This window comes from Gasterosteus aculeatus, chromosome 21, assembly GCF_964276395.1.
Source record: "Gasterosteus aculeatus chromosome 21, fGasAcu3.hap1.1, whole genome shotgun sequence".
NCBI lineage: Eukaryota > Metazoa > Chordata > Actinopteri > Perciformes > Gasterosteidae > Gasterosteus > Gasterosteus aculeatus.
The window spans coordinates 1,783,393-1,805,584 of NC_135708.1; the positions used below are offsets into that span (position 1 = coordinate 1,783,393).

Here is a 22,192-nt window from a genome sequence, read left to right on the forward strand (position 1 = left end):
TGTCCTTTGTGATTTGGCAGGCGGCTTCAGACTGATACGTGGGGAAGTTGTTCCGCCCCAACAGGTTCAACCTGATCATCAAAGTGGAGAGAAGAATAAAAACACTCTCAGCTCAGACTCTGTTGTCTTAGTGGATGTTTTTATTCAATATAAACTCTTCACTACATTTGTTACAAAGGTTTCTGCTTCATCACGTGTTCCCTACTAGTCGGTCAACCAGTCAGACTGCATACTTTGATGGTGACGTGAGGACACACCCTCTCCGATGAAGGACAACAAGCTCTAACAAGCTGCAACACTTCACTCCGTCTGATGGAAGCTGAAGTGAAGCACGGAGCTCCTTTTCTACACGGACCTGCTGAGGACAGAAGAGAGCTGCTCACTGAGGAAGTTCATGTCTTCAAGCTCAGTAAGTGCAGCTGTGATTGGTTGAATGACATCATTGATGGTTGTGAAGGTGTGATTGTTTAAAGCTGGGAAACAAGATGGCGCCTGTGTGAGCAGGCAGAGAGAAGTTGCTGTTAGTCTGAATGATGACGCTGTGATGAAGAAGAGGAGCTCAGTCTGATCTGGGGTCTGTGAGGACTGTTACTGATGAGGAGGGGAAGGTAGCAGACGGAGGGGCACTAGGACCGAGCAGGGACCACAGAGCTCACCTGGGCCTTTGTTCCTGAAACACACCTGAGAGACGCTCTGTTTGTCTCACCTGCTGCTTCAGTCCTTTAAGTCCACAAAGCTTCATGTTCATTTCTTCGTCTGCTTTAAACACATTTAGTCACTTTTTAGTGTTTGACTGTGTTTGTTTTCTTTAGTCTTCAGTTTTTCTCTCATTGATCAGCAGGTTGTAGTCGACCTTTTACTAACTGATCACATGGTGAAGTGAAGCGTCCCATCAGGAGAAAGCTTCCCCATGTTACCATGGTAACCACAGTGTTTCCATCAGGACAGCTACAGGTCACCTAACTGGTCTGTGTTTTACTGACTTCTGGACTCTGAAGAGGAGAAACAGCACAGCTCCATCTGCTGGAAGAAGAGTGATAACATTCATCTTGTAAAACACTACATTGATAGGATGAGCATTTTAACAGAGTTTAAAAAGGTAAAAGGAAGTTTGTCTTTCTCCAGAAGTCAAAACTTGACTTGTCCTTTAAGGCGAGGCAATTTTATTTGTATAGCACTTTTCATACACAAGGCAGACTCAAAGTGCTTCACATTATACCATTTCATACAATAAAGTGAAATAAAATGCAGGAATTAAAAGACAATTAAAAACAGCAAATAAAATTATAGATTAAAATCTTATTTAAATTGTTCAATTAAAGGCAGAGGTAAAAAGTGCAATGTAGGTCAAATTTATCAGAAGGTGAAGCTGAACATAAAAGTTTTCAGTCTTGTTTTAAACGTGGTCAGAGTTGGGGCAAGTCTTAAATCTTCAGGAAGTTTATTCCAGCTGTTTGTTGCGTAGTAACTAAATGATGCTTTCCCATGATTTGTATTTACTCTGGGAATCACTAGACTGTGCCTGAGAGCCCCACCCAGTTTTCCAACCTGTCCAAAAGTATTGACTGGTTGACAGTATCAAATGCAGCACTGAGGTCTAATACCAATAATGTTGAAGTTTTGCCAGAGTGTGTTAAGACGGATGTCATTTACTACTTTAATAAGGCCGTCTCGGTGCTATGAAGAGGTCGAAATCCTGACTGGAAGTTGTCGTGGCAGCCAGTTGAAGCCAGGAAGTGATTAAGTTGTTGTAGGACAACTTTCTCAATTATTTTACTTATAAAAGGTAGATTTGAAATTGGTCTGTAGTTGTTGATAATAGAGGCATCTAGGCTCCGCTTTTTTAGGAGAGGTTTAATAACTGCAGTTTTCAAAGCTTTTGGGAAATGGCCTGTCTGAATAGAGTTATTAACTATTTGCAATACGTCTGTTGCTAGGAAGTCAAAAAAATTCTAAAAGAAGTTGGTAGGTAGAGCATCAAGACAGCAGCTGGATGGTTTTAAATTTGTCACCGTTTGCACTAGAGTTTGAGAGTCTATGGCATTAAAGCTTGTCATCATTGCTGTGTTACTTTTGCCTAAATAGGGTGGTGATCCAACATTTTTGTTTGAGATATTAATGGGGCGTCTGATGCCTTCAATTTTATCAGTATAAAAGAACGCAAACTCGTTGCACTTTTCGCACCCAAGGAGTATTGTGTCCTGCAGTCATACGTGCACGGACCTGTTTCAGGCAGTTTAACAACGACATGAAAAAAGGCGCATAATACAAAGTCAAACACTGCATTTGACCCAGATAGTGCTGCATTTCTTTTCAACATGTTCGTGTGCTGGTGTTGTGACTTGAAATACATGTTGTTCGTGCCATCCGGCCTTTACGCGGCCTTCACCCATTATTACTATGCATTTTTTTGAACTCTTTTTGTAATGTTTAATTATGCAATATACACTTTATTTCTATATTAAAAGCAGTAAATGGCATTGTTTTGACCGCTGGTAAGAGTGTATGTTATTATTTGTAAATTAAAAGGTTAGGTTAGCTTTCAAAAATATAATTTAGTCAAGTATAATTTTCAAAATGATGAACAAAATATGAAACATTTGACTAGTTTTCAGTCACGTTAATAACAAAGGGCATTTTGAGTTTCATATACTATTGAAACAAGGATGTTCCTTGTTTCAATAGTCATCACATCATCTTTGTAGCCAAAATAAACAAGACATGTCACTTAACACACACCATCGCCAGCTTCCCCAGGCAGGAAAAACCGGTCACATGACGCTCAAGCTTTCTGATTGGCTCAAAAAACACCTGCCAGACTCCTGAGGCGGTTTCACCTGTCACACCTGAAGCAGGAGGTGAAGCGGCTCGGGGACTTTCCTCACTGCAGAAACAGCAGATTAAATCCATAATTCCCGTGAGAAGCGACAGAGGTAAGACGTGTGTGTGTGTGTGTGTGTGTGTGTGTGTGTGTGTGTGTGTGTCTTTCTTTGCTGGCTTGCTGTGTATTTCACAGTAACTCTGCAGGCTTTGTCTCACTCAATGATTCATAATCCACCGATTCGCTGCTGTTCTTTGGCTCCAACGTCCGCGAGCTTCAAGCACCGACAAAATGTCCCACTCGGTCCAAAGGTTGTGGACAAACCTGCACGTCATATGTGACTCTTCCCCACCAGCTAAAGGTGTGTTTGGAGTATTTTAATGTGGATTCCAGCTTATTGTAGTCAGGACTCTGCCGAATAAAATAAAGATAATGCGTTGATGTATTTTATCATGATATATACCCTAAATAATGGTTTCCGGTACTGGTTCTGGTCCGGTTTTACGTCCACATGTCGAGCCCACCATCACGTGTTTTGGTTCTGTGAGATTAAACGTTCTTCTCTTTCCTCACATCTGTTTAAAAAGGTCGTGTTTATCAAAGTTGAAATGTGAACATGGTGGATAGAAAGTGTGGATTCATAGTTCTCACAGTGCCGACGTTTCCTGAAAGCAACACAGTTGAGGACACGCCCCTCACTTGATGCCACGCCCTCTAAGCAGATCAGTGCCAGAAGTCAGAGACAAAGCAGACGTCCTCTTTTACCCGGTAGTGATGGGAATTACGCCTATTTTTAGAGAACCTGCTCTTTCGGCTCCCAAATGGCTCTTCTGATTTTTTGGTGCTTAAATTAATTAATCACCAACAATAATGTAAAATTATGCGCAATATGAATTACTAATGTAAAAAAAACACTGTCAAATGTTTTTATATAAATACACTATTATTTATACACTCTACAGAGTGATAAAAAATAAATTAGTGCAAAAACAAACGTTTAACTATTTACAAATGAACTTAACTAACTTTTAATTATTTTTAACTTTTCAATACTTAACAAATTTAAAGTGAAACAACATACAGAAGCTTACAGAATCACACAACAAAATATAAATTAAAATGTGTAAAACAAAAAGAAAAAAAGTCAGCATGCAGAGTTTTGTCCTTCAGGAAAGATTTACATTGAGACCAAGTGGCTCCGCTTTGAGGGGCTGATCCTGTTTCTTCTCTCTGAAATTATCTGCCCTGTTTTGGAGAAGATAGAGATTTTAGTCTTGCAGACTCTACATTCTGCATTCGATAGATCAATGTCATTGACATGTGTCCAGATTTTGCTGCGTTTCACTTTCGTAACTTTTATTTTACCGCTCTGTTTCTCTCTTGACCCGCCTCCTCCCTCCTGTTCGCTGCTGCTGTGTGTAAGTCCCGCCCCTCCGCCCTGTGCTCAGCGCAGAAACGCCCCCACACATTGACCAATCAAATGCGACTTGAGAGAGAGACACGCCCCCACACATATTGGCCAATCAAATGCGGCTTGATAGAGAGACACGCCCCCACACATATTGACCAATCAAATGCGGCTTGAGAGAGAAACAAAGCGGCTCCCGTCGTTCGCGTCAAAGAGTCGCTCTCAGAGCCGGTTCGTTGGCGACCGACACGTCGCTAGTATTTCTAGTACCGGTACACCGAGCAACACTCTGGTGGAATATTTCATTGTAACTAGTTCGGGAGAAGAGAATCATTTATTTCTATGTTATCTAATAAAAACAAAGTCTTGATGAATGATCAAAGTTGTAAAAGTCAATTGATTTCTTGCTAGCAGGAGGTCAAATACTCGCGCACGTATTACAGAGCTCTGTGGAGACGCGTCTCCGAGCAGCGCTGAGCTTTTATACACACACATGAAGGTCGTCTCCAGTGGCAAGTATGACAAATTGCGAAGTGAGATATGAAGGTTGAGATGAAGTAACAGACAGTTCCTTTGTTCCAGCGTTTGTGTGAGAGCAAGTTGACTCGCCCTCCTTTCTTTAGACTCCGCTGCAAATGGAAACGTTGGGTCATTCTGCTTTTCACACGTCAAGCTTCAATATAGACAATCTTATGCTAAAAGTGATCATTATGTTCTAACATATTTGACCATGACACATGTCATGTGATACTGGACTGTTTTACTGACTTCTGGACTCTGAAGGAGATGAAGAGGAGAAACAGCACAGCTCCATCTGCTGGAAGATGAGTCCTAATGTTCATCTTTTAAATCATTACATGTCATTTAGCTGACGCTTTTATGTCAGCTCTGTAGCTCACAGTAACATTACAAAGAAGCCATCGCGAGAGCCCTTAATACTAGCATCAATGTACGAGCGTGCTATAACAAGCTTATTAACATTGCTAACGAGGTGTCTTGCTAGCGGCTAAACGTAGCGATATATGATACACATCTCATGTTGTCATTCTGCATGCTGAGTTTTAGTGGCCTATATAGTGATTTAACACTATAAACCATAAATAACGTCCTGATGGACCGCTGCCTCCTGCCAAAGGAAAGCGCTTAAAAGAAACACGACATTTATAGGATGAGGATTTAAAATGACGTCTCTTGACACGTTGTCTCAAGACAACAACACAAAGTGTCCCATGAGAGTTTTAGTGTTGAGGTGAATGAGCTCTGTGTGTTTGTCCTGATGAAGATAATAATGTGTGAGCTCTCCCAGCAGGTTGGTGTGAAGGTGTGAAGGTGTGGACTCTGCTATGAATCAGGCTGAGGACCCAGAGGACGGAGTCCCTCCCTCTGAAGCCCCTCTGTGTGGGGAACATGACAGCCAGACCAAAGCTCAGAAGTGAGAGGACCATCTCCAACTGTCCTCCACTCGTCTCCATGTCCCAACGTCTCTGACTCACTGACTCTGCTTCTATGTGTGAAACCAGGATCCATCAGAGACCAGGACCTGGACCTGGACCCGGCTGTGTGTCGATGAAGAGTAACCGGTCTATGAGTCCTCCTCCAGACTTCAAAGATGTTGGTCCCTCTGTTGATGCAAGGTGAGGGTCTCAGGCTGATGATGAGGTGTTTCTACCAGACTCTCTGGTGGAGGTTCTGGGTTTCTTGCTCCAAGGCCCTTCAGCAGTGTCCAGTGAGGGAGGGAGAGCTCCATGGAGGACTTGGTGAGATCTGTTGGGACTAAACCAAACTGACTGGTGAAGAAAACAGTGAGCTGAAAGAGAGCTGTTGATTCTCAGTGGGACCAGCAGGACCAGTAGACCTAAACCACTACAGGGAGTCATGTGGTCCACATCCAGACCTCACGTCATGGACCTTTACCTTGTTTTGGTCTGTGTGAGGACGGACACCATGTGAGCTGATGCTTCATGATTAGATGATGATGTGATGATGTAATCTCAGTGTTTCTTTCAGTTCACATCAGCAGAGAGGAAAGTCTCCTGAACCCAGATGTTTGTCCATGAAGAGTGATCATTCTATGGGTCAATGGTTTAACTTCAACGATGGACGCCGTTCTTATGACCCAGAGTAAGTTCTTAAACAGATGAAGAACTGTTCTGATCCTCAGTCATGAATTACAGAAATGTTTGTTCATTGTTTAACGCGTTGTTTCCATGACGATCCATCATGACAGAACTCATTATCTTCATCTAACTCCAGGGTGTCAAACTCATCTTAGGTTTGGGTCAGATACTGTCCACTTTGATCTCAAGTGGGCCGGACCAGTAAAATCTTAGGCGATGGTCCGGTCGACGGGGGGCCGTCATTTCCAAGCGGGCGCTGCTGCCTGGAGGAACGCTGTGGTCTAAAAGGTCTAACACAGGGGAGCCCACACTTTATCAGCTCGCAAGCTACTTGTCATCAACGCTTCAATCCAAGTTATGGCGATCGCCCGAATAATAACAACGAGCAGCAGTGGTAACCAAGGCAACAACAGCGCTGCAGACCGGGAGCACAAAACGAATCCATATAAAGAAACAAGCAACAATAAGTTGCAGACGTTCTTGGTCGTTGCCTCACTCCATGACTTGCACTGATGCATGCGTGGTGACCTGACGTGGTTCTTTCTTCAATGTTAGGTGATCTACCAGCACTGCGTTGGTGAAGGACCAGGGGCCTCATTTATAAACGTTGCGTACGCACAAAAGAAGGCGTACACCGCTCTCTACGCAATAATAGGTATTTATAAAAAGCAAACTTGACGGAAAAATGTCCTTCACGCAAGCTCGGACCCACGCGTACGCACAAAAACGGTGAAATGAGAACCGTCGGCAAATGCAAGAAACACGCAAACGTGTGTGAAAGTGTGTAAAACTAGACTGTTGTAAAAGAAATGTCAATACTGCCTCTCATAAATAACACGAACACCCGTTTGATCAATCTGAAAGTAAAAAAAACAAATACAAAATAACACATTTTCAAAAAGAAAAGTGAAATATGTTCTGCAATAATATCGGCATGTTATTAAATTCATCCTCTAAACACAGCTGTTGCTTGTCAGATGCAATCAGATGGACGGTAATAAAACGCCATGATGCCGTCACAATGCGTAATGATGCTGATGGCTGATCTTCACTCTTAGGAGACCTGGCACATGGAAGGATTGGCGCTGTAGTGCAGCGCACCATCGGCCTGTTTAAGGGCAGATGGCGCTGCCTCGACTGCACTGGAGGGAGGTTGTTGTTTACTCCTGAAAAGGTGTGAAACATGTGCTGCATGTGCTGTGCTACATGATGTGGCACAGCTTCCAAACGTGCCTCGACCCCCTGACGCCGATGTTGGCCCAGACCCTGTCCCCGATCCCCAATCACTGCCGCCAGTCTCTCATCAGGAGGGGACAGCTCCGGTGTTCCTTTCCCCCCCCGTGGAGACACACGTTGGCGATGGCGCGCTAAACGCTTCTTTGCATCCACTTTGATGTCAGACTATTTTTTCTTTATTTGGGTCCGAGGTCGTGAGGCTGCAGCGTTGTTCTGCAACCTTTTGCCCCTCAGGTGCCTTGTTGGCATCAGTGATGTCCACACTGTGTCCTCCAAAGAGCATCTTACTTCTCCTTCCCACCTCCCAATGATCATTTCCACTTCACACTGAGTAAAGTTACGTTTCTTCGTTTTCCTCTCAGTGTTTGTCATGATTTCGCAATCGATGAATATTCATTTGTCGGCGTTCCACAGACTATATATGGGCAACTATGGGCGTGACATGAAGCCGCAAAAGCTGCGCTGCATTTAGAAGTGATTGTGATTTATTAAGGGAAAATTGCGTAGGACGTTTTATAAGTCTGAATATTTCTGTGCGTCCGCACGTCCTACGTTTCATCCGAGTAAATCCTACGCAAGCTTTTATAAATGAGGCCCCTGGTCCCCCTGGTCTAACACATGCGCTCACTCACAGAGTGCGACCCCCAGTGGACTGATTAGGAATAGCAGCTACTTTTATAGAAAAGCTATTTGTGTCTTTGTGTAATTCTCACAATAGTAAAGTCATCCAGCGGGCTGCACTGGACCCCCCGCAGACCAGATTTGGCCCTCGGGCCTTGAGTTAGACACCCATCATCTAACTGGTCTGTGTGTGTTTAAGTGTGAATCATTAACTGTAAACATCCTCAGATGTAAACACAATGTGAGCTAGTTCCTCCACATCAGGATCAGCAGAGATCACATCTGGAGACAGCTGCAGGTTTCTGGAGTCAGATGACTGGGACTGAACATGTGATTAGAACAAACTCAGTGCTCTGTGGACCAGCTGACGTGGTCTCTGGACTCCATGCAGAGGTTTGGACAAAGTATCGTCAGTAGACTCTGAAATGGACCAAAGACTAGTTTCAGAAGATCTAAGGAGACTTCTAGAGGTCAGGGGACGGACTAAAGAGGTTTGGAGGAGTTCCATAGGACTTTGTATCAGATGCAGAGGTCTGCAGACGTTGTTTTTATGACCCACAGTAAGAACTGAAACTAGATGAAACTGATGACTAACTGTCACTCAACTAATAAACTGTCCGTCATCATCGACAGTCTTCAGCATCTGGTTTCCATCATGATCCATCATGACAGGAGCCAATATCTTTAACTAATGTTGTATTGGTGTTGATGGTCCAAACACCATGTGAGCTGATGGTTCATGTTACTCCACAGAGAGGACCAGGAGAGCTCAGAGGTTCCCACAGGTCCGTCTGCCCAGCAGCATCAAACACACCTGGACTCCATCTTCATGGTGTGTACATGTTCAACTACTTTAACATCTCTCAGGTCACCATCATCTCCATGCTGCACTTTGTAGACCAGTGGATTGTCCGTCTGTCCAACATGGACCTGATGGTGGTTTCCATGTTCTAGTTGGTGTCATTCATAGAATGTTCTGTTCCAGCTGCTGGAGGAGAACATCCTCACTTTTGTGAAGAACGAGCTGAAGAAGATCCAGAAGGTTGTGAGTTCAGATTACCCAGAATGCTTAGAGAAAGAGGATGAAGAGGAGCTGGATGAAGAGCAGAGGAGGAGCAGAGAGGCATTTGTGAAGATCTCAGTGCACTTCCTCAGGAGAATGAAGCAGGAGGACCTGGCTGAGCGTCTGCAGAGCAGTAAGAGGATTTCTCTACAGACTTACCATGCTGATAAATGAGACCTTCACTAATGTCTCAAGAGATGGACAGAATATATTCATAGTCATTCTCTGAGGAAAGGACATGTTGAAATCTATTCTGTGACTCATTGATCTTCTTTGTTGTCTTCATTCAGGACTTCCTGCTGCAGTTTGTCAGCGTGAACTCAAATCCAACCTGAAGAAGAAGTTCCAGTGTGTGTTTGAGGGGATCGCTAAAGCGGGAAACCCAACCCTTCTGAATGAGATCTACACAGAGCTCTACATCACAGAGGGAGGGACTGCAGAGGTCAATGAAGAACATGAGATCAGACAGATTGAAACAGCATCCAGGAAACCAGCCAGACCAGAAACAACCATCAGACAAGAAGACCTCCTCAAAGCCTCAGCTGGAGGAGAGGAACCAATCAGAACAGTGATGACTAAGGGAGTGGCTGGCATTGGGAAAACAGTCTTAACACAGAAGTTCACTCTGGACTGGGCTGAAGACAAAGACCACCAAGACATACAGTTCACATTTCCATTCACCTTCAGAGAGCTGAATGTGCTGAGAGAGAAGAAGTTCAGCTTGGTGGGACTTGTTCATCACTTCTTCAGCGAAACCAGAGCAGCAGGAATCTGCAGGTTTGAAGAGTTCCAGGTTGTGTTCATCTTTGACGGTCTGGATGAGTGTCGACTTCCTCTGGACTTCCACAACAATGAGATCCTGACTGATGTCACAGAGTCGGCCTCAGTGGATGTGCTCCTCACAAACCTCATCAGGGGGAAGCTGCTTCCCTCTGCTCGCCTCTGGATCACCACACGACCTGCAGCCGCCAATCAGATCCCTCCTGAGTGCGTTGGCATGGTGACAGAGGTCAGAGGGTTCACTGACCCCCAGAAGGAGGAGTACTTCAGGAAGAGGTTCACAGATGAGGAGCAGGCCAGCAGGATCATCTCTCACATCAAGACCTCACGAAGCCTCCACATCATGTGCCACATCCCGGTCTTCTGCTGGATCACTGCTACAGTTCTGGAGGAGATGTTGAAGACCAGAGAGGGAGGAGAGCTGCCCAAGACCCTGACTGAGATGTACATCCACTTCCTGGTGGTTCAGTCCAAAGTCAAGAAGGTCAAGTACGATGGAGGAGCTGAGACGGATCCACACTGGAGTCCAGAGAGCAGGGAGATGATCAAGTCACTGGGTAAACTGGCCTTTGATCAGCTGCAGAAAGGCAACCTGATCTTCTATGAATCCGACCTGACAGAGTGTGGGATCGATATCAGAGCAGCCTCAGTGTACTCAGGAGTGCTCACTCAGATCTTCAGAGAGGAGAGAGGACTGTACCAGGATAAGGTCTTCTGCTTCATCCATCTGAGTGTCCAGGAGTTTCTGGCTGCTCTTCATGTCCACCTGACCTTCTTCAGCTCTGGTGTCAATCTGCTGTCAGAAGAACAAACAACCTCCCTGGTGTCTAAAGTCTCTAAAGACAAATCTGAGCCAATGCGTCTCTACCAGAGTGCTGTGGACGAGGCCTTACAGAGTCCTAATGGACACCTGGACTTGTTCCTCCGCTTCCTCCTGGGTCTTTCCCTGGAGACCAATCAGACTCTCCTACAAGGTCTGCTGACACAGACAGGAAGTTGCTCACAGACCAATCAGGAGACAGTCCAGTACATCAAGGAGAAGATCAGTGAGGATGTGTCTCCAGAGAAAAGCATCAACCTGTTCCACTGTCTGAATGAACTTAATGATGTTTCTCTAGTGGAGGAGATCCAACAGTCCCTTAGATCACGACGTCTCTCCACAGATAAACTGTCTCCTGCTCAGTGGTCAGCTCTGGTCTTCATCTTACTGTCATCAGAAGAAGATCTGGAGGTGTTTGACCTGAAGAAATACTCTGCTTCAGAGGAGGGTCTTCTGAGGCTGCTGCCAGTGGTCAAAGCCTCCAACAAAGTTCTGTAAGTACAGAGAGAGTTAGATTCATACATCAGAACTTAAATATGCTGCCATCTTTTATACTTTCTGCTTCTTCTTCATCCCTCTTTTTGTGAATTAATATCTGTGTTTCCATCACATCACGAGAACCTTGTAGACAAGACATATTTACCACATAGTAGCTTGAAAATAGACTGTCTGAAACACAATGTTCTTTCACGATAAAACATCACATGTTCATCCTGTTGTTCCTGTTATTCAGGCTTTATGATGTCCTGTTTCATATAATGAATGAATGAAAAGCAGAGATGGGAAGAGACTGAAGATTTTAATGTGTGTCTCTACAGTGATGATCTGCTGAGTGATGGTTGATTATCTCAGATTTGATGAAGATTTATTCCACATTTCCACTCACTTTGTTCTCTCTTTCTTTCTATGTAAGGAGTCAGAAGGAGGATAGAGAAGCCTAACTTTGAATTTAACTAATAAACAACAATAAATATCCCTGCCTCATCCTGATATAAATACCACAGTAATGCCTGTAAACAGTAGAGCACAACAAACCTCCTTGTTCTATGTAGAACAAAATCAATTGTAAACACTTTCACTAAACATGTTTTTTCATGTTCTCACTGATCGTATTTTAGTCCAAACTCATCATCAGAGGATTCAATATGAATACAAATGTTATTTTTCTTGTTGATTGTTGTCTCTTCAGACTGAGTGGCTGTAATCTCTCAGAGAGAAGCTGTGACGCTCTGTCCTCAGTTCTCAGCTCCCAGTCCTCTAGTCTGAGAGAGCTGGATCTGAGTAACAACCACCTGCAGGATTCAGGAGTGAAGCTGCTTTCTGCTGGAATGAAGAGTCCACACTGTGAACTGGAGACTCTCAGGTCAGGATTCAATTAAAGTCCACTTGGTGTCTTTATTTACATCCATGGTACATTTCTGACCTTCATAAGATTCTTTCTGCTCCCATGATTTAAATCAAATACGTATTTTCCAACTATTTCCATAAAATGTGTTTATTTTCGATATAATGTAGATATTTGACATTATGGAGTTAGTAGTAATGTTATCAGGTTGTTGATGTACATTAGTGGGTGTTTAGTTGTGACTGGAAACCAGTCAGTAACCATGTTAATGTGACCCCTCTGTACCTGATAGGATCTCAGTACTGCAGTGACCTTCCAGCCCTCACAGCTCCCTCAGATCATGTGACATGTGTCTTATTCTGTGTGTCTGCAGGCTGTCAGGCTGTCTGATCACAGAGGAAGGCTGTGCTTCTCTGGCCTCAGCTCTGAGCTCCAAACCCTCCCATCTGAGAGAGCTGGACCTGAGCTACAATCATCCAGGAGACTCAGGAGTGAAGCTGCTGTCTGCTGGACTGGAGGACCCTCACTGGAGACTTGAGACTCTCAGGTATGAAGAGGCTGCAGCCACAGACCATCAGTCTGGTAGAGGAGGTAGAGCTGGAAACCTTTTCTCTGTCCCACTGTCAGCCTGGTTAATAAGACCCTGACACGCCAAGCTGACCTCAAACTACCAGAGACTCATCAAACTGTTTGTGTCCCACATGAGACCATCAACACAGACAGAAGTAGTGAGGAACAGTAGCCAGGATGAGCCTGAACAGGGAGGAAGGTGATGAAAGCCTTGTTTCTTTGGAGCTTTGTCTTGTCTCCACGTTATAAGAGAGGACAGTGACTCCTGACACGTTGACGGCATCATGGTCGGTTGATATGAGTCAACGTGGTCACGCTCCAGGTTTGTGGGCTCTTAACAACTCAAACAACACTTGGATGTTTAGATGCTGGTCCTCTGCCTCCAGTGTGTGTTTGTCCTTTAGTCCAGACATTATTATTATTAGGAGACAAACAGTCAGAGAAACAATCTGTTCAAAGCGTCTTGATGGATCATCACAGGAGGAACGTTTGGTGTTTTAAAGGAGTTCAGCTTCACCTGCTTTTGGTGCTTTGCACTGAGAGACGGTTCCCTGGATGATAAGAGTGGACTTGTTGAAGCTACAGGTGACAGTCGGCCACAGACACTCAGTGAAGAACCAACAGCTGATGGTGGACCTGGAATTAGTTTCAACTATATCATAGAAATGAACAGAACATACCAAAAAAACCCTATCCAGATAAATGTTGCCATCCGGATGGAGTGAATGTGATTGTGGTTGGATGGGAAGTGTTGGGAGCGGCTAGGGGGTCGTATTAGGTTACTAGCAAATGAGGAACTAACTTATGGACATTAATAGAATTATTAATAATAACTAAGATACTTCTCAGAATGAATAAATAACGGGGCACCACCCTGGGCTAATAGGGACCAATAACCAATACTATAAATCAAGTCTCATAATTGATATTCACTCCTTGAGAGTGAAGATGTTGGAAGGAGTTAAGTTTGAGCACTGGAAATGTATGTCAACTGTCACCACCATATAAATGCACAAGTAAACACATGAAAACGGTTCTTTAAAGTATAACAGGGTTTATTAACTCACAGGAACACCGATCAAGATCAGGCTTCAAAAATGTCCTCACCCGTTGTTGTGCCCTTTAGACTCCGAAGATCAAGCAGCTCCTCCGTAATGCAAAAGTCATCGTCAACTCCCCGCAAAGAAAGGAACAGTTGTGCGGCGTCTGTTGCATCTTTCATCACATGCAATCGAGTAAAAGTCAAAAGCACAAGCTTTATGTGACACTTGATTCTGTATGTTAGCTGACAAGTCTTCCATTCAACGCACAATTGTGTTTGTGGACATGCTCACGTTGTTGAATTCCTGCATCTTTTCTGGGCACATTATTCCAGCGACTTTAATGAGGCACTGTTTAACCAAGTCACCGTCTGAGAAAGCTTTCCCGCGGCGCGCTATGAGTTGAGCTACCTCATAGCTAGCTATTGTAGCGTTTTCTTGTGTGTTGTTAGCAGGGTAAAAGTACTGTTGTTGAGCCTGCAGGTTAGCTGCCATGTGCTGGACTTTGTCCTCTCGCTCAGCAGCAGTGTAGGACGTGAAGGTCGGATGCTTGGTTTCGTAGTGTCGTCGTACATTGGACTCTTTCATCACTGCAACCGTTTCATTGCAAATCAAACAGACACACTTCTCCTTGACTTCTTTGAAGAAATATTAATTTTCCCACCGTGTTTGAAATGTTCTGCATTCACTTGCTATCTTGCGTTTCTTTGGTTCTGCCATTTTGTCGTCGCGGAAATTTGTAACATTTTTTTTGTGGAAAAGCTGCATTAGGACTGCAGCTAGTGAGTAGCTCCACCTACTGGTCAAACTACGAACTACAATACAGTCAAGGGCAAGTTTCATGTGTGGGCCACATTCCATTCTATTTTTATAATTTGCTGCGGGCCAATAAAAAATGGATCCCGGGCCGCAGTTGGCCCGCGTGCCGTACTTTGGACACCCCTGTATTAAAGCAACGAGGAAGACGACAGTCGCACTGCTATGGCAACGCTATCTGTTGCTAGGGACTACGGCTTGGACGAAGGAGGGGGGGATACTTAGACGCGGCGCGAGGAGATTCTGTCCCGCGACCAGCGGAACGTAGATCAGCAACGTGAATCAGGATGGTCGGATCCATGTGTGTGCAGTTACAGAACCAACGATGTGGCTGGCGATACGAAATGAAACCACAGGCAAACGGATCTCACGGCGGAGACCCGGGAAAAGAAAAGAAAATAAGGAACTATTCTGACCATGAGACATCATTCAACAGCGTAACACAGTCGGCGCTTTCACTCTCTTACAGCAAACGTATCACAGCATCAGATCAACAGGGGACATTACGACATTTGCAGGTACACATTCAAACATAAATCAAAGGTAGCGGATTCGTTTATCCGGACTCTATCGTACCACGTTATGACTGAACAAATCAAATAAACATCAACTTCATATCAACACGCTAAATTATTCTGCCCAGAAAACCAGTGTTACTGTTTGATGGGCGTTGGTCATCAGCTTCCAGCTGACTGAGGACAGTTGAGCTCCGCGTAGGGAAACTCAGTGGATGAAGGCGATTTCGGCCGTGGGGTCCGAACTTCTCGTTGGGAACAGAGGCGGCGGGGGGTCAGAGAGCAGCTGTCTCTCCGCTCCTCTGGAGTCAACAGGAATGAAATCAAAAGGGAAAAGGAAGCGGGACGTAGTGGAGCGCGAGTCTTGAGTTTGTCCAGCGAGATTAAGACTGAAACTTGGGAATTGGAGGGAAAGAAAAGAAACCAAACAACGTTGTGTTGTCTCGATCTGTCACTAACGGGAAGTCAGGCGAAAGAGATCGATCCTTTGGCGCAATCTCTTCCTATGAACTTGAGGTCCAGGTTACAGGCCAGTGGCTTTCTATTCAGAATGTTGGTCCCTGGGACAAAACCAGCTGAAAACCCCTAGAGGGGAAACATCCTTCTCACCTTTTTCACCCGTGACCCGTTTTCATGCCTGCATGTCACACTTAAATGTTTCAGATCATCAAACTAATGTAAATATTAGACACAGATAACGCAAGTAAACACAAAATGCAGTTTTTATCATTAAGGGGAGAAAAGAATCCAAACCTAAATGGCCCTGTGTGAAAAAGTGATGAAAACATAAATGAAGTGAGGTTCATCACATCTTTGGAAAGCCCAGTTCCATTTCTCCAGCCACAGCCGTTCTCAATCTAGAAATCACTTAAATAGGAGCTGCCTGACAAAGTGAAGCAGACCACAAGATCCTCACAAGCGAGACATCAGGCTGCGATCCAAAGACATTCAGGAACAAATGAGGAACAAAGTCATTGAGATCCATCAGTGTGGAAAAGGTGACAAAGCCATTTGTAAAGTTTTGGGACTCCAGCGAACCACAGGGAGAGACATTGTCCACAAATGGGGACAACATGGAAACATGCACATTGTGTGAACACTGAATGGTCTGTATCTGCTTTATCTTTATGAAACGGTTTAATGTGAATGTTCCTTTGCACACGTCCCATGAAGCTTGATCTGTAGCATGACGTCATTTCTCCCGTTTGAATTCACATCTGGTGAAAGTACAGTGACAGGTCCATTTCTTATTTGTTATCCATTCATCTTCTTCATGAATATATTCCAGCACCTCGTCGCTGTGTGACGCCTGACTGACAGTCTGTGGTCGTCTGTAAGTAGTGGTAGAAGAAGAAGAGGTGCTCCATGTGGACATGAAGGACAAAGCTGTGTGTGAGAGTGATGTAATGTCCATGTCTCCATGCTGCTCTGACCCCCCTCCTCCTTTCAGGGTGGAGCCTGATGGAGTCCGATGGTTGAGACCAGGTCTGAGGAAGTGTAAGTGTGCTTTGATTCATGAAGATTCAACCATCTTCACACTGTGACATCACTCATTCACCTCTGTGACGTCATCATCAACGTGTCAGTAGATGAACACATGATTAATAACTGCAGCTGTATTGTGTCTTGTTCTCTCATCAGATTCCTGTGAACTCACAATCGACACAAACACAGTAAACAAACACCTCAAACTGTCTGACAACGACAGGAAGGTGACACGTGTGATCGAGGATCAGTCATATCCTGATCATCCAGACAGATTTGACTCCTGTCAGCTGCTGTGTAGAACTGGTCTGACTGGTCGCTGTTACTGGGAGGTCGAGTGGAGAGGAGACGTTTATGTATCAGTGAGTTACAGAGGAATCCAGAGGAAAGGAGACAGTGATGACTGTGTGTTTGGATACAAGGATCAGTCCTGGAGTCTGATCTGCTCTGGTGGAGGTTACTATGTCCGTCACAATAACACAGTAACACACATCACCTCCTCCTCCTCCTCCTCCTCCTCTGGTAGAGTAGCAGTGTATGTGGACTGTCCTGCTGGCTTTCTGTCCTTCTACAGAGTCTCCTCTGACACACTGATCCACCTCCACACCTTCAGCACCACATTCACTGAACCTCTTTATCCTGGGTTTGGGTTCTGGTTCTGGCCTGGTTCTGGTTCCTCAGTGTCTCTGTGTCCTCTTCAGGAGGGAGAGTCTCCTCCTGGTGGAGAACCTTCCTCTCTGCTCACCACATAGTTCAGTCTGTACAGCTGATGGTGGTTCATGTGGGTGTAGATGCAGGTGGAGCAGGTGAGGGGTACCTGAGCTGGTCTGGACTCTGGGGGGTCCACAGCTCTCTGGGACTCAGATGGAAGTGTGAAAGAGCTCAGCTTAATGCTGCTGTGCTCCTTCAATCAATAGATGATCATTTAGATACTGGCTCCTAATTAGGCTTTAATCTTCATCTTTATGTGTTCAAGAAGACATTTTATAAGACGCTCTTTCATCTGTCCCCCCATATGAGACAAATGTGTCCTTATGTGTGTGTGCGCTTCATCAGCAATAATAAAAACAAGGTGAAGAAGGAAAATATGAATGTGTAATTCTTTTTGAGCCCATTTTAACTTCAAATATTTCTAAATCTGTTGAGTGAAATCAAATCTAATTTCACATAATCAGGTTTGTTTTGAACAAGAAGCTTTTTAATGGTTCAGCAAACCTCTCAAGGAAATATTGAATATGCGTTACTTGTGTTTTTATTCCCTATAATGTCATTTACAACATTTACTCCATGTGTTACTTTAACAGAAATAGAATTGTTTGGCTCTAATGTTAATAAATGACTTTTATTGGAAACAACTGTACATGTTTAAACAGGCCATCAAATAAAGATGCTTTCAACACGCTGTATTATTTCTTTTGACATGAAATACTCTGATCCTTTTTAAAGATGCTGTACTATTGACTTTGTACTATTTCCTCCATAATATCTGTATTTATTCTACAGCGCTGTTGCTGTGTCAATAGCACAGAGGAAACATTGGTGGTGCAGCATGTTGAAGAAGGAAGTGAGTAAATAAATGAGTAATGAATAAGTTGCTTTATTAACCTTATTAACCTTCACGCAGAGCCGTCTCACAACAACACAAACTACTGAGCTCGCTACTTCAGGTGCAACTTGAAGCTTTCATTCTGCACCAAATATCACACTTAAGTCACCAACAAAAACACACAAAGCACAAGCACACATTTGATAACAGGGTGGAGTTTATCTCCTCACAAAGTGGAGTATTGAAAGTGTTAAATGGGATTTCCCGCCAAAATAAAAGACAAACAGCAGCAGCATTGCCACTAAATGCAATAAAACACGCGTTGTGCGGCGTGGACAGAAAGAGGAACGGCTTTAACTTTCCATCTCTTAATAACATGGTTATTGTAGCTGAAAGAAATGATTACAATAAAGTACATCCTCATTCTGCTCTAAAGCAGGTGTGTCAAACTCATCGTAGGTCACTTTGATCTCCAGCCATGTCCAGGGCTGATATGAAGGTCCAAGGTGATTCTATGTGGACGTTTCTCCAGGTTTCATGGCTCGGCTTGACCTCCTCACGCACAAACGCATGAGGACCGTCACCGACTACTTCCTGGCTCCCTGATGGGAAGCTTCCGGATGCTTCTCTTTTTGAGGTGAATGCTTTTAATTTGTGTCGTCAATGAAATGGATTTCTGAAGATGATTCAATGAGAGGACGATCGGGATCAATCTCTCTATGAATAAATGCTACTGACTGATTAATGCTCAAAACAAGCTCACATGGGACAGTATTACATATTATATGTGGACTTCCGTGACACTAATGCACACTTCATATGTATTTGTGTCATATGTATGTATATAACAGAGTTTGGGTAACCTCCAATATTTATCTCCATAAGATATTTCTGGGCTTTTTAGGAGCAAAGAACAAGTTCCTGTTGTCATGCAGAAGGAAGTATTAGAATGTGACTCCAGAGCTGAAGTCATTTAGTGAGTGTTACACACTAAATGAAGACATGTCCAGGGGGCCACATGTGAATTGAGTAGATGCGTCTGATTGTTAGTGTTCATCTATTTTCATTTCAGGATGTTGCATTAATGCTCATTCAGGTTTATCGTCAGCTTGATGTGGGAGCTATTATTTAGTTACTTATTCTTGAATATAGTTGGATTAATTGTTTGGGTAATTGGATCACTAATTGCACCTGGAGGTTACTTGGGGGCACAGCCAGGTGGGACCAGCATGCACCTGGGTGACTAATAGTGTTTAGCAGTGAGACAGTGAGACAGAGCACTGCATAGGAAGGCGGACAAGTTGTATCGTATGTGTTGTGGATCCTGTGGAATAAAGGCGAAACAAAGGAAAAGATCGGCCAGACAATCCGCTTTCTTACTGCGTGACAGAAAACAAAAACTAGGTGCAGCAGTGACCCTTTGATTCAAAGATGTGTTGGTAACAAGGACAAACGGCCACTACAATTAGCATGTTTAATAAAATAGTTGTAATATGAATCAAACACAATAGTCATTTATGTGATATAATTACTGTACACATGAACAGCCACAATGTAACGTTAAGACCTGAGCAGCACAGCATTTCTACCTCCCATGTGCTCAGAGTGAGTTACTTCCTCTGTGGGGAAAAACTGTTAGATCATCAGCTGTTAACAGCCTCATATGGTTTGGAGGAGTAAGAACATGATGTAGAGTCAAAGGGAGAGAGAACAGTTTCACTTTCTCTTTAGTTCAACACTGATATACAGAGTGAAGGTAAAAGATACAACTTACATTTTAAAATCAGAGTTTGTTGTGATTTCCATCATTGTGACCGTGGCACATGGAGTACAGAGGGTGTGCTGCAAACCGCAGGGTTGGTGGTTCAAATCCCAAGTCAAAACGTCCCTAAGCAAGACGGCCAAACCCCTAACTGCTCCCCAGGCGCCCTTATGTTGATTTGATCTAAGGAAGTTATAATTGCATCATGCTTTGAGTTAAGGTTACATCATCACTACTAGTTAACGTTTGAATGGTATTCAACGTTTAAACATATAAGGATTTAATTCCTGATCGATTATCATTACAGGCTTAGACTTTTACTTTCTTAATTGGCTTTTTAGTTTGAATTTAATTATGACTTTAGGGATTTTACCTTAAGATGATGGGTTTTTGGGGTTTCCTCTTCTCTCTCCTGTGGAAGTGTTTACGCCGTATTGGATAAGTTTAATCTCAGGTTTCATTGAGTTGGACTTTTATTTTGAATTTGCTCAAGTCATAACTGGTTTGATTTTCTTGGAGCAGTTTGAGATTTTTTTGGATAATTTGACCTGTATTGATAGCGTTTTGACCTGTATTGTAGTTATTACTTTGACTCAGCGTTTTCATTGACTGTCTCACTTTCAGATCCAGTAGTTTACTTTGCATTGCTGATTTCAGTTGTCGATCTGATTCAACATGTTTTGTAGGTTTCATTAGTTTAGACTTTACATCATTTGTCTCCTCATAGTCAGTGACACAATAGCTCCTGGGACAAAAGGGACAGCTCAGGGTTCTTTAGATACACCAGGTTGCATCATGGTTACTTTTACAAGGACCAGAGAGCAGATGAAGATCAGATGGAGCCCAAAGAAAGAGAAAGGGAGTGGAGGAGGATGAGATGCTTGAGAAGATGGCAGAAGAATGGGTGGTTCCCAACCAGGTCACCACCTGTGGGTGAAGACAGGCGCAAGGTGTGGAGGGAGACTGTAGCAGCAGGAAACCAAGCCACTACGGCTTATGTGGGAGCCGGCCGCTTAGATAAGTAAGAAGAGACGTGTCTGCACCAAGCGGCTGCTCGCCTACTGGAGGGCAGTCCACCCAAACACCCCCAAACCTGCTGTTGGACTGGCAGAAGAAGAAGAAGCAGATTGTGAGCCCGGTCAAGATGTCACCCCTCTCAGTGCAGACACCCATGCCCCCCCTCAGCTGTACCCAGAAATGACAGCAGCTGCACAGGAGAGGCCAGGTCCTTCCCGCCACATGCAGAGAAAAGGAGAACTTCAAACAGTCCCTTTGTGAAACCCAGCATCCAGAACAAGAACCTCTGTTCCATCTGAGAGGAGGAACGGGGGAAGTCGTGAGCGATGGAGAAGATGAGCCTGAGGGAAACAACAAAAGATGACATCGTCACATGAGGGTCACGAGGGCGTGGTGGTGGAAATAGAAGAAGAGGAAGAAGGTAGCTGTGAACATGAACACCAGGGGGCCACAGAAGAGCTGTCCATGACATCAGGACTCCTGTCCATCAAACCACATGTGCAGAGAACCCATCCAAACCACGGCGAAGGAGGAGAAGCTGCTGTTGGAGGACGTCCTCCTCATAGACATCCTCAGATATCTGCAGCAGCAGAAGCAAACAAGAGACAGCAAGACAGGAGACCACTGCAGGTGAGACAAACAGCCCCAATACCCCGTCCCCCCCAGAGGACAAATATCCAGCAGGTAGAGACCGTTCAATGGGTCTCCAGCAGACAACGTGGGGACAATAGAGGACATGGATGTTATATATGTGGACAGGAGGACCATTGGTGCAGAGAGTGTCCCAGGAGTTATGAAAGGGACATGCGACCAAACGCTCCACCACGGCTGTTCTATACAATGCAGCCCGGCAGAACCAGGACGGGTCCACCTCCCCCCTCATACAACCCCCATAACAACTAACTGGTGACACACCGACGCCCACTGCTTCCCAACAGCCCAGATAAGCAGCCTTAGTCTCCCCAGTTTACGACTCACATTCCAGGTAGAAGAAGGGAGAATAGAGAGTACAGACTATTGAGAGTGTCAGAAAATAGATTTACAACCAGTACGAAACTGTTACGATGGAATGATGGGAAACCAGGAGCGAGATGCGGTAAAGAGTCTTTTAATGGTCAAAAGGAAAAACAGTCCCCAATAATGAATAAACTCAAAGTCCTCTGGCGTTGACCGGAAACATAACAAAAGCAGACAGGGGAAATCAGGAACTTAGGGGCATAAGGATTACTC

General features: G+C 44.2%; 2 protein-coding genes across 2 annotated transcripts in view; both read left to right on the forward strand.

Moving 5' to 3' along the window:
• Positions 1–22,192, forward strand: part of LOC144390308 (NLR family CARD domain-containing protein 3-like) — a 242,478-nt gene that overhangs the window by 45,333 nt on the left and 174,953 nt on the right. The gene's annotated exons all lie outside the window — the stretch shown is intronic.
• LOC144390254 (protein NLRC3-like) lies at positions 21–18,036 on the forward strand. The gene is made up of 11 exons (XM_078096714.1): positions 21–409; positions 5,536–5,661; positions 5,750–5,863; positions 6,237–6,350; positions 8,957–9,035; positions 9,189–9,399; positions 9,557–11,360; positions 12,056–12,229; positions 12,585–12,758; positions 16,603–16,649; positions 16,794–18,036. Exons 2-11 carry the CDS (start codon positions 5,573–5,575, stop codon positions 17,387–17,389), a joined length of 3,402 nt encoding a protein of 1,133 aa, XP_077952840.1. The 5' UTR covers positions 21–409; positions 5,536–5,572; the 3' UTR covers positions 17,390–18,036.

Excerpts from the sequence above, each read along its gene's own strand:
- LOC144390254 (XM_078096714.1), top strand. The coding sequence starts at position 5,573 with ATGAATCAGGCTGAGGACCCAGAGGACGGAGTCCCTCCCTCTGAAGCC. Across the intron at positions 6,351-8,956 it reads CGCCGTTCTTATGACCCAGA|AGAGGACCAGGAGAGCTCAG; the intron begins GTAAGTTCTTAA and ends GTTACTCCACAG. Across the intron at positions 9,036-9,188 it reads ACCTGGACTCCATCTTCATG|CTGCTGGAGGAGAACATCCT; the intron begins GTGTGTACATGT and ends GTTCTGTTCCAG.